The 13,288-nt window shown below is 39.6% G+C and overlaps 1 protein-coding gene across 6 annotated transcripts in view; it reads right to left on the reverse strand.

The window, feature by feature from the left end:
- NCOA1 (nuclear receptor coactivator 1) overlaps positions 1 to 13,288 on the reverse strand; it is a 237,361-nt gene that overhangs the window by 6,779 nt on the left and 217,294 nt on the right. For all 6 annotated transcript variants that reach the window (XM_059132487.1, XM_059132484.1, XM_059132485.1 and 3 more), the window contains 2 exons: positions 9,007 to 9,181; positions 3,414 to 3,597 (listed from right to left, as the gene is read on the reverse strand). In XM_059132487.1, coding sequence (XP_058988470.1) covers positions 3,414 to 3,597; positions 9,007 to 9,181 — 359 coding nt within the window. The remainder of the gene's footprint in view (positions 1 to 3,413; positions 3,598 to 9,006; positions 9,182 to 13,288) is intronic.

Genomic DNA, 13,288 nt, shown 5'->3' on the forward strand with positions numbered 1-13,288 from the left:
GCCAAGGCAGCTGGAATTCACAGTGCAGAAATGTCAGAGGAGAGGGAACCACGCAGAGAGAAAGCTCCAAAGACCCGCAGAGGGATCCCCTTGAGTCTCCAAGTTAGAACTGATCCGCTAATGGATTTTAGGGAACTACCCAAAGCAGAGGAAAGAGTCCCCAAAACTATGTTGATGGAATAATTCCCAAAGATCACACAGAGTTGAGAATAGGTCCTGATCCGGCCAGCTAGAGTGAAGAACATAACTCATAGAGTATCAAGCAGTATATTAGACAGGCTTTGCCTCAGTAGCAAAGTAAACTGTGCCTAATATACTGAACACTGCTCTGGTCCCACTAATCAAAAAAAGCAAGATCTGAAATGATCAAACTGTTTCAAGTAACTGACCCATTTCCCAGAATAAAGCTCAACAAGGTAAAATTCACAAACGCACCTAATAAAAAATTACTAAACCATGTTAATTTTCAGAAAAATATGACCCATAATGAAAAGTCAGTCAACTGAAACCAACCCCAAAATGATACAGATGATAGAACACGAGAATATTAAGACAGTTATTATAATAACTGTTTTCCAGATGTTCAAGGAGCGGAAAGGTTAAATATGTTAGAGATACAGAAGATATAAAAGAAGTCCAAAATGACTTTCCTCTCTTTCTGGAGAAGAAAGCAGAATACCTGAGATGAAAAATACACCAGATGAAATGAACAGATCAGACGTTGAAAAAAAAAAGAAAGAAAGAAAGAAAGAAAAAGATTAATGAACTTAAACCTACAGCGATAGAAGGTATCTAAAATAAAAGACACAGAGAAAAAAACGATTGACCTTGTTACCCTCCCCACATGGTCCCCAAACCCAGGGAATCAGTGAGCTGTGGGATAAGTTCAAGTGGCCAACTTTTATATATATGTATATATGTACATAATATGTATATATGAATATAATATAATCTAATATAATGTGTGTCTGTGTGTAATTAAGAGTCTCTGAAGGAAAGGAGGTGGGTGGTGACAGAAAAAGTATCTGAAGAAACAATGGTCAATAGTTTTCCAAATTTGATGAAAATTATATATCCATAAATCAAGAAGCTCAATGAATTCCAAGCACAAGAACCATGAAAACAATCACTAAGGCATATTGTAATCAAATTGGTTAAAACCAGTGACAAAGAGAATAACCTTTTTTGAAAGCAACCAGAGCGGGAGAAAAATCAATCCCGTACAGAGGAACAAAGAGAAAATGCCAGGGGATAAGGCATCAGAAATACTGTAGTGAAGCAACATCTCTAAAGTACTGAAGCTAAAACTAAAATCAACCTAAAATTCGGGGGAGATAAACCTTTCAAAGATGAAGGTGAAAAAAAAAAAGATGAAGGTGAAACAAAAACTTTCTCAGTCAGTCTCAGCTGAAAGAATTCAGCGGCGGCCGACTGTAAGAAATGCTAAAGGTAGACCTTCATGCAGAAGGAAAACGATACCAAGCTGGAAACTGGGGTCTCCACAAAGGAATGAAGACTGCTGTAAATCACTACACAGGTAAGTATAAAAGTGCTTCTTTAAATTAAAAAAAAAAATGTAACTGTTTAAAGTAAAAGCATGTGGGGTATATGCCAGATGTAGACACGATATGTATGGTAACGACAGTGCAGGAGGGGAGAAATGGAAGTTGAGAGCAGTGTGGTTTTTATACACCAGGTGGTTCTCATAGCGTCGGAAAGGACATGATGCTACATGAGAGATGCATGCTCTAAGCTCGGAAGCAACAACTAAAATAACAAAATGGAGTTATATATAGCTAATAAGCCATCAAAGGAGATAACATGAATTACAATGTTCAATTAAACCAAAGAAAGGCAAGAGATGGAACAAAAAAAAAAAAAGATGAGACAAAACCCCCCAAATTGTGAGACATTTAAATTCAACAACATCAATAATCACATTACATGTCAATGGGCTAACCACTCCAATTAAAAGCTGCGGACTGTCGAACTGAGAAAGCAAGACCCAACTAAATAAGAAATATGCTTTAAGTATAATATTTTTTTACCTAATTCATTATATTTTTCATTACTTTAATCTGCTGGAGATGGCGAAAAATTCTAATAACTGAACAGTAAGAACAAGGACAAGATACAATACTATTTAGGTCTTCTATTTTGCACAAGAAATGAATCACTAAGTTGTTCTTTTTCCTTGTTAAACTCCTTAGGGACTTACTATAGAGTATCTGGGGAACAGAAAGTTTTCTAAATAAAATTCACATCAAAAAGGGATTCTATAGAAAAGGTAATCAGGGTTTACATGTTTTTAAGACTTGCTACAAATTATGGCTACATGGTCACAGTCTACTTTGTGGTTGCTGAAAATGAGAACAGTAACTACAGGGAGGTACCCCAATGATCTTCTTAAATATCATTTTGAATTTAGTCATTCAGTCATTCTATCCTTAAAAATCTTCAGGAGTCTCGGGGTAAACTCTAAAACATTTAGATGGCTTACAGCATGTCTAAAAAGCTTACCACATAAATTCTGCTTTAAATATAATATCAATGTTCCCTTAACGTTCATGAGACTTTTCAATTTCTATCCCTTGCTAAGGTTATGCTGTGACAAGTCTTGAATGTTTTTTTCTATTCTCTTTCTTAGGCAAACCTTCCAGAAGGCTTTCCTAATCATGCGGCTTTTCCTTTAAACCCTCAGTAGTTAATTGCACATATCCCTAATACGACACAAATATTTACGGTCCTATGGAGGTCTGTCTCTTAACGCAGCGGTTTTGTCCTATTATTCAACTGATCTTTGTTTATGTTGTGTCTCCCCAACTTGTTAATATTACCTCCCACAGAGCTATCTTTGTATATAGTAAGTATGGAATAAATGTTTGTTGAAATGAAAGGAAAAAGTGAAGAAAATGTGTTCCAAATGTAAAGGGGTAAGTTCCAAGTCAATGTATTATATGTATCATTTTATTTTATTTTATTTATTTTTAAGTAGGCTCCATGCCCAGCGTGGAGCCCAGCGCAGGGCCTGAATTTATGACCTTGAGATCCAGACCCGAGTGGAGATCAAGAGTTGGATGCTTAACCAACTGAGTCACCCAGATGCCCCTGTATCATTTTACAATAAATCAAAAACAATACAATCTCTTTTGAGAGTAAAATCTTATAAGGTCTGTCAAAATTTCCATTGTATATCTTAGGAGGTAGTAGCTATCAAAAGATGGTGGGAAGTCAAAGAAGTGTGTCTTTCCCCCTAGCGCTACTAAGAAATAACTGACACACATCTCCACCCAGTACAGTCATTTTTGACGAGTAACTGAACATACCTGATTTTCCCTGGAGGAATGACCTGTGGTATGGTCTGGAGGGGGGGAGTGTGTGTGTGTGGCGAGTGTGCCAGCTGCGCCACTTACCTGCTCAGGGCACACAGCGTTCATTCCCGGCATCTGCAAAGAGCTCATCTGCATCTGGCCCATCATTGGGTTCATGTTCTGAACATTTGTGTTTCCACCTGCCATGGACACGGTGATGCTCATATTGTTGTACACTCCTGGCTGCGCAGGCGTGGGCTGGTTCTGGACAGCTTGACTGAACACACTGTTAACTCAAAAACAAGCCCAATTACATCCACGGATCGTGAACATGGGCGTAGCATACTGGACTCTGTTTCTTAAGTATTAGATAAAACTCCACAGAAAAGACATTACATTCTTAAATTACATATAAGACTTCATCTTATTACAATATATAGAAATTGAGCGTAATTGAGATGAATTTTGAACTCTGCCCAAAGGATTTAATAGCTACAAAGAGCTCATTTTAAGTTACAATCATCTGGCTTCATATCAGAGTTGTGAAATTCCAATTAGGTGAATAATTAAGAAAAAAAAGTTTTCCACATAAGTACGTCTTCCAGATAACTGAAATGCACTCATTTAACAATCAAAATCATTCTGAAATTTTTTATATCATTTTATCTTCCTAAACCAAGAATACTCTATTTAAGCAAAATGCCTGGGATATGTATGTTTAATAACTGCTCAACGAATGAATGAACAAAGGAATCAATGATTCAATGATGGAGTTTTATATTGTGATTGCTTATATATCTTCTTGGACTAACACTTCAGGCAAACACTACTATCTTGTTCCACTCATTCCTTGTCTCTAGTAATAAGTGACACATGGCAAGCACTCAGTAAATATCTGGTGATGAGTGAATTATGAACATGGGTTATTATTACTCAGTGCTGTCAACTGATGAGGTATGGACTGCTTCTTATTTATAGAAAAACACCATCTGAAGAGAATTTCCTCAGACTCTGAGAACTGGGACTCCCAGGCCTTACTCCAGCCCTAATGAATCAGTTTCTGAGGGTGGGCACAGACAGTCACATTTCTAACTTTTCATGCACATTAAGACTCAAGGGCCTTTATTCAATGTTCTAGAGACGTTGTTGCTTCTCAAGGATTCAGCTTCTGGTTGTTTTCACTATGCTATAAACTAAGAGGAATATAACCAGATATTTCTATTTGGCAAATGTAATGTTTTTAAAGATCCCAAAGGTCTTCTCAGGCTAGAACATGGCTTTATGTCTTTTCCAGAAGCAAAATGCAGTTATGTTTTTCAGAGGGCTTATTTTACTGATTGCCTTCTTTATGGCCTCGTTCTGGACTGTTGGTATAGTCTGGCCTATTTCTCTTAGTAGGTAGAACAGTATGAAATAAACAGCAAGTAAATACAACTTGAAACTTTATATTTGAACTCTGAAATTCTAAATGATACATATATATACACATCTAAAGGAAAATGATATGAATTGTGTCTTTTATAAGTTCGACAAAACACCAAATGTTTTATGATTATCAGTTGTTAAATAATAAACTGCTAGTAAAATCCCACCTATTTTAAGGTTAATTCTGGAGAATTTGATTTCTAAATATTATTTACCCCATCAATGGCTTATCTATTCCTATATTCCTTGCTCCCTCCTGGGAGGTAAACAGGATGTACTGACATTTATCGTTTCTGGTAGATTAAGGTAATCACACTAAAATTAACATACTGAGAAACAGCCTATTCATCATGTCTGAAGAAAAGCAGCAAATTTTCCCCAAGTAATTATAAAACACAAATGCTCAAAGAAAATTCTATGCCTAGGAAATGGTCAGTAATACATCTTTGAACCATTAACGTCTCTACCGTGTGTATGCGTGTGAGGCAGTGCCCCCACAACTAAAGGTGAGGAAAAACCCATTAGTTCACTGCCCATTTCCTAATGAGAACATTTCTACCCCAGACAATGCTCATTTGTCAACTGATCCATAAATCAGCCCTGCGGAGGCTCAGCTCAGGGCTCTGTAAGTTAATGCATACAGAAGCTTCAAGGACTGCAATGATGTCATACTTAGTGAAAAAAAGTTCAAGATTTAATTTCTTTTCACATTTATACTTGGGACTTATATTAGCTTAAGTTCATTCAAACTGCTCTTGCCAACAGTTCCATTTCAGTTTCTTCCACTACGGGAAGAAGACCAAGCCTTCTGCAGCACCAGTCACTGTTCTAGGTCTCAGAAATGACAGGGGGGTGGGGTTCACCTCCCTCCCTCTGCTTTCCCGGTCAGCCCCATGTCAGTTACTACAGTTTTTTCGGCTAGCACCAGGAATTTGGAAGCCCCTAAATCACGGTGTGGGGGAAAGTAAGGATGAAGACTTCAGCCACAATGGCTGCCATAGGTATTGGAGGTATTGTTAGCAAGCATGGAGGTGCTCCAGGTCCTAGAAGTCTAAAAACAAAGGGTTAAACAACAGGCCTTCCTAGCCTTTAAAATGCTAATAAGTGCTCAGACTCTCCCTGGCGACTAGTGTTACACACAAACCTGCACTGTTCCGGGACAAAGAGGCTTGGTTTAACCCTTTATTTTTCTTGACTGGAGAGATCATGAAAAAGAATCACATTACACAGTCTCTGAACTCTATTACATCATTCTACTAAGTGATTCTTTGTTTCATGTATTACTTTTGTCCCTTTACTGCCGTCACCCACTGGACTCTTGGTAAGTTCACAGCAAGGGCAGTTTCCCCTGTTCCTTGTGGTACCCTGCACTGTTCAAGAGAAACAGCGAGGGGTCACAAATCCATGCTACCTGTGTCCACTAATAAGCCTTTACACATGAAGCAAATAAGCAAATGTGAATGCTTAGAGACTTCGTGACAACTATTTTTTTTTTCCCAAATGATTTGGTAAAGTCAAAGTTCACAAAAACTGTTAAAGTACAACAAAAATTCAAGCCCACATTTGAATCTGAACTCAAGAAGTGATTGAGGCAGGACAGAGAATTTTTGTCCTTGTTCACTCAATAAATGTATAGTAAGTGCTCACCTGTTCTAAAGGATGGACATACGCAAGTAAACAAAAACAAAGTCCTGTGTTTAGGATGATTATATTCTAGTTGGAGGAGACAGACCATAAACAAAAGGACTAACACACAATATGTCGGGTGTTAAGTACTATAAAGAGAAATATAGAAGGGAAAAAAGGGACGAGGGGGTGGAAACCGCTGTTGTTTTAGAAATGATGATCAGGGAGCTTTAATATGGTGACATTTAATATCTATGTCTAATTAGCTGACATTTAAGGAGAGACTTGAAGTGTGAGAGAGCAAACCATGTGGCCACTGTGAGAAGAACATTCCGACAGAGGGATTTAAAAACGCAAAGGCCCTGAGTTTGCAATGTACTTGGCACATGTGAGGAACAGAAGAATAAACAGACACCAGTATGCAGACTGAGTGATGGGAATAGCAGCTGAGGTCAGAAAGGGACCCAGGAACAGGATTATGTGGGCTTCCCGGGCCCCATTCTGCACTCTGAGTAAGTTGGTGAGTTTTGAGGAGAGGACTGCCATGCTGCTCATGTCTGAAGAGCATCACGCAGGCTACCACGTGATTACACTGCCAGGGAGCAAGGGTCGAAGACAGGAGACAGGAGACTCCTTCGACAGTCTGGAAAAAAGACAGTGGTGGCTTGCACATGGGACAGGGAAGAAGGGAGAGCTAAGAAGCTGACATGATTTGCTGACGGGCTGTCTGATGTGGGATATGAGAGAAGAGGTTTTCTCTGCATAACTGGGAGAATAAAGTTGTTGTTCACTGAGACGGGGAACAGTAGGAGAGGAGCAGGTTTTGGCGGGGGGACGACACCCCTTCAGATTTTGTCATGGTGAGCCAGAGAGCCTATTAGACTTCTGAGAGGGATAGAGATTAGGTGGTTATACATATAGTATGGTGTTCAGGGAGAAGCCTGGGCTGGGATTTAGAGACTTTGTCTTTTAAAAGATTTTATTTGTTAGAGAGAGAGAGAGAGAGCACACACAAGCAGGGGGAGTGGCAGGCAGAGGGAGAAGCAGGCTCCCTGCTGAACAAGAAGCCCAAGGCAGGGCTCAATCCCAGAACCCTGGAACCGTGACCTGAGCTGAAGGCAGACGCTTAACTGACTGAGCCACCCAGGTGTCCCTGGGCTGGAGATTTAAACTGGGGAGTCGTAGACACTGAGATAGGGATGTGTAATCGTATTGGACAGCATAACCAAGGGAGCAAGTGGACAGAATGAGCTCTGAGGCCCTCAAATGGAGCTCGGGGAGATGAGGAAGATCCAGCAGAGGACACTGAGAAACAGGGTGAGAGTGACCTTTCTCAAGAGAGAAAGCTGTTCCAGAAACTAAATGAAGGAGGAGCGTCAAGAAAGAATAAATGCAAATGCTACCAGCAGTCACCGCACCTGTCACTGTGGAGGACACTGCCAACCTGGACAAGAGTACTGGTGCTAGAGCGGTGGGGATGAAAGCCCGACTGGTCAGCAAGGAAAGGAGAAGTGCTGAGAGTCTTTTAGGGTATTTAACTGTAAAAGGGAGCAGAACTGTCAGTGGGACTGTGTTTTTTCCAAGACACATTTAAATGCTTAGATGTGGGCATGGAGCTAGAGTTTAGCTGGATTTCATTAGGAAGCATCTTGCTAGCACGGCCAAGTGCAGCAGAGGGAGAGCTGGCCAAGGGAGTGGAGAGTGTCTGTAAAGGAATCACGATACCCATGGACCGTGGAATCTAAAGTGAATTTAGTAAGCTGGGATTAGAACATATTAGGAGTCTAAATTCTTCTTGCATGTTATATAGGCAGTTTCATTTCTACCTAATTTACACACAGTCCTCACTGAGAGCTCCACAGTTCTCTAACGGGAAGACTTCCTCTCACCTTTCAGTGAACTTTAGGAGAATATGGTCTTAAGTTTTCAACTTTAACTGCCTCACTTATTATGTTGTCAGATCAAACGGTTTCCCTGTCATTAGAACCAAGACACAACCTAATTAAAAGCCTTATAAAACTCAAGTGAAGTGTGAAAAGTTCAGCAGCCAGGATTGGGGGGAAAATGACATTAGTGAGATAATTCAGAGCAGAATGGGCAAGATGAGGCCACTGAAAATCTAGAGATTCAAAGAGCTGGCTGAGGCAGGACAGCCTGAGAAGCCACAAAACCTCTACTGTTGCCACGAGATCTCTGAAACATGCCGAGAGGGGTAAAGCCTGTGTGCCCACTCTTTAGGCTCTAGTGAATTCTGATATTTAGCCATTCTTACTTTAGATTTTTAGAATTTTTAAAGTGTTTTTATAAATAACACTTTTTTTTTTTTTTTTAAGTACCCATTTCTACCTCCGTCCCAGGGAAGCTCCGTTTCACACATGATCAAGTTCTTCAGGTGCGCTGACAGTGAGATGGGGGATTGGGGGCCACTAGACCACTTTTCTGCACTGTAAACACACACATTTACCTTAAAAATGACTTGAAACTTAGAGGATTCAGAAGTTATTTCTCTTTGCTATCATGTAAAATTCAGTTCCATGAGCTTGCAACTGGAAGCAGCCAGCCCTCTTCTATTCCGATCGTCACGGCACAACTGTTCTTATGTGCTGCGGAGACCAGGGATGCTCATATTCAAAAACTTACTTACTTGTTGTTTCCCATTGCACCTTGCTGCCAGGCCTTCATGTCTGGTGACTGGTACCCCGACGAGGGCGGAGTTGGCTGGAGCAGAGAGCTCTGAGGAGGAGGGATCGGCATCGGCACCATGGAGCTCCCGGGGCTCAGAGATGGAGCGAAGTTTGCCTCACCTTGGGGAACCATTCCTGCAAATTGACATAAATTAATTTATGTGACTATACTATAAATGTATTAACCCTATAAAAGAGAACCCCCCACTCCCACAAGGATCTGTCATGATATAATTCATGATATAATTAGAAACAGCCTATTCAATAGAGCAGGGAAAACATTTCAGTCTCTTCAAAATAAGGCAAGAAATTAAGAGTATAAACAGAGAAGTAAACATAAAATAAGTCTGCAAGAATGCATCACTAACATATTGATTTCGGTTCCAGGATTATGTATAATTTTTTTTCTATTCTTTTTGCTTACATGGATTTTTAAAAAAGATTTTATTTATTTGTTTGACAGAGGGAGAGAGATCACAAGTAGGCAGAGAGGCAGGCAGAGAGGGGGGAAGCAGGCTCCCCGCTGAGCAGAGGGCCTGATGCAGGGCTCGATCCCAGGACCCTGAGATCATGACCTAAGCCGAAGGCAGAGGCTTTAACCCACTGAGCCACCCAGGTGCCCCTTACATGAGTTTTTAAGTGCAAAAATGTACATGAATATACATGACAGATTACTTGTGTAATAAAAATAAGTTAGGAAGGGAAAAAGGCAAAACAAACGCGTGTGAAATGAAAAATGAGAAGAGCTTTGTTGTCCATGCCTCAGTCATCTCTGTGGGCTCTTCTTTCCCTGTCCTTTTTCTTTAAGCTTTACTGAGGTATCACCTACGCCACCTCAAATTTACCCACCGAACTGCACAACTCAGTGACTTGTAGTCCATTTATGGAGCTGTGCAACCATCAGCTCAGTCGAGTATGGACATTTTCATTCCCCTCATGTCCCCCCTATGCCTGTCAGCAGTCATTCCCCTCTCCTACCCCAGCCTCAGGCAACCATGGATCTGCTTTCTGTCTTGACAGGTGTGCATTTTGGGGGCAATTTCATATAAATGTAATCACATGAGATCTTTTGGGTCTGGCCTCTTTCACTTAGATAATGTTTCTGAGGTTTGACCATTCTGCAGCATTTATTGGTAGTTTGTTCCTTCCTGGGCAGGATGATGCTTATTAGCAGCTATTGATACAATCGTTTTAAAAACATCAGCTGGCCGTAATATTAACAATTTACTTCTGAATTTTTAGGTTGTTGCTGTGGTCTCTATGTCCATACTTGTATGAATGCTATATTGTCTTGACTGATGTGACTTTTTCTAAATCTTCTAAAAAAATTTTTTTAAATTAGATTTTATTCATTTATTTGACAGAGATCAAAAATAGGCAGAGAGGCAGGCAGAGAGGAGGAAGCAGGTTCCCCGCTGAGCAGAGAGCCCGGTGTGGGGCTCGATCCCAGGACCCTGGGATCATGACCCGAGCTGAAGGCAGAGCCTTTAACCCACTGAGCCACCCAGGCACCCCTTGACTGATGTGACTTTATGGTAATTTTTGAAATGACAGTCATCCAAGTTGGCTCTCTTTTTCAAAACTGTCTTGGCTACACTGGATCCTTTGTATTTCCATGTAAATTTTAGGAGAAGCTTGTCAATTCTCCAAAAAGCATATTGACATTTTGATTTGCTTTGTGTAAGGTCAATTTGGAGTGAACCTGCTATCGTTTCAGTTTTTTTCTGATTTCATTTTGACAGTGTCCATTGTTATGTCTTCAAGTTCACTAATTTTTTCTTTTGTAATGTCTAATATCTCTGTTATCCCATCTAGTATATTTTTCATCGCAGACACTGTAGTTTGTTTCCAGAAGTTGATTTTGATTTTATTTATATTGTCCTTGACTTTACTTAATATGTTCAAGCTTTCCTCTAGCTTTTTGAACATATAGAATAATTGTATACTTTTTAATTGTCTCAATGTCTTGTCTACTCATTTTATCATTTGTGTGTGTCTGTGTTGGTTTCGATGACAGATTTTATTCCTCGTTATTGGTTTTATTATACTGCATCTCTGCATGCCTGGTAATAAAAGACTAGATCCCAGACCTTGTGAATTCTACCTTGTTAGGTGCTGGATTTTTTTTTTAAGAAGGAGGAAAAAAGAGTGGGTGCATGTGAAAGGGGGTGGCAGGGCAGAGGAAAAGGGAGAGAGAGAGTCTTAAGCAGGTCCCATGTCCAGAGTGGAGCCTGACAAAGGAGCTTGAAGCAGGGCTCGATCTCATGATCCTGAGATCATGAGTTGAGCTGGAATCAAGAGTTGGATGCTTAAACAACTGAGCCACTCAGGTACCCCTAAATGCCCTTTAAGTATTTTCAACCTTTATCTGGGTTGTAGTTAGGTTACATGGAGACAGTTTAATCCTTTTGGGTCTTGTGTGTCAAGAGACAAAAGCAAAGGTTAGGGCTTATTTTGTCTGCTACTGAGACAAAACCCTTCTGAGTATCTTACTTGACACCCCATGAATCATGAGGTTTTCTATTCTGGCTGGTGGGAAGAGAAGTTGGCCCTGTGCGAACTTTGTAGATTGTTCCCTATAATCTTTCCAGGTGGTTTTCCCTGGCCTTGGTTTGTTGTGCGAGCACACACAAACACACACACAAAATCTGAGTGGGACCCTGTGTACATCCTTGCAGTTCCCTGTGGCTCTCTCTTCTCTGGTCCTGTGCCCTGAGACCTCGAGTTGCCTTGGCCTTCCTAGACTCCCAGCTCCATGGGCTCAACTCAGGGAGACTACTGGTTCCTTTTGGACTCCCTCTCCAAGCAGCATAGTCTGGATAATATAAAAAACTATAGTTCGATGTACTTTGATCTTTTTGTTTGTTTCAGATGGGGGAATAAATCTGGCTCCTGTTACTCCAACTTAGCCCAAAGTGGAAGTCCTAACAGTTTAAAAGGTAAAAATGGATTTTTAAAAATGATTTCTGTTATGCTAGCACTTTGTATTTTTTTCCTGACAAAATACATTTCATAGTTAAATACTTTTGAGATACAGAAAGTTTTAAAAGTGCAGAGAAGAATGTCATAATCTGATTATCCATAATTTAGTATAATTCATTCAAATCTTTATTTAAAAAATCTAACACATTTTTGTGACCTGCTTCTTTCCCTTATGATTATGTCCTTAATGTCTCTCTATAAATATAATCGTATATTCTATGTTTTGCCACCATTATTATAACTTTTCTCCTTTTGTTTGTTTAATATGGCCAGAGATGTAGTTAATTTATTCCTTTTGGTTTTTTGTAGGCTACAATTTTAAAAATATTTTACATTTTCTGTGAAAATAGAGCCAACTGTAAACTTTCTATAGTTTTTTTCTTTCATCAAATGTTTATTTTTCTTGGTAAAGACTATTATAAATAAAGCTATATATTTTCTCTCTGTTGCTTCCTCCATCTGTAATTTAATCTCTTAATAATTTTGACTAAGAATATAAGGAGAAGTTAATTTTTCATTTATGACTCTAGAAGATGGGTGTTTTCCCCCCATCTTCTTCATTTCTATGTTATGCATATAGAATTATGCAGACTATCTCTACATAAACTCTATAATTTAACCATTTTGGTTGTGATCTTTGAAAAAATACTTGTCTGTTCTTAATGCATTTATAATCTTGTTAATGAGGAAATAGTTTCTTTCAGAAAAATATGTATGTGAGGGCAGGAGAGATACTTCTCATATTCTGGACATTATTCTGTAGAATCAAAGTTAAACAATAAATAAGAGATTGCAAGTATATCAGCATACTTTTTGACATTTCTTTCTGGACTCATTTCACATTCTAATTGTTCCTTATCAGCTGACCTAGTTTTAGTAGAGAGAACCAGCTTGTAAATAAGGAACTGGAGGGGTAGACAGAGTTCTGGTTCAGGTTCTGCCACCACACTGGACCTTGGATTCCTTGGACCAGACAATCTAGTTCCTTCCAAAATTACGATAATTCTGTCTTCACCTAAACTATGCTAAGCCTCCCTGCTGGACCATAAATAGCATCACAGCCATTGGCAGCAGCAACCAGAACCAGGATTCATCCTTCCATTCATTTACTTCACGAAGGTTCATTGAGCACCTACTCTCCCTGCCAGACCTCTGTGCTAGGCAACTGAGAAACTAAAAAGATCACACTTTGCTCAGTCAAGAAACTTGCTATTTAAAAAGCAAGGCAGCTAGGTGAACAAGTGAGTGTAAGACAGGGTG

Source organism: Mustela lutreola, chromosome 9, assembly GCF_030435805.1.
Source record: "Mustela lutreola isolate mMusLut2 chromosome 9, mMusLut2.pri, whole genome shotgun sequence".
Lineage (NCBI taxonomy): Eukaryota > Metazoa > Chordata > Mammalia > Carnivora > Mustelidae > Mustela > Mustela lutreola.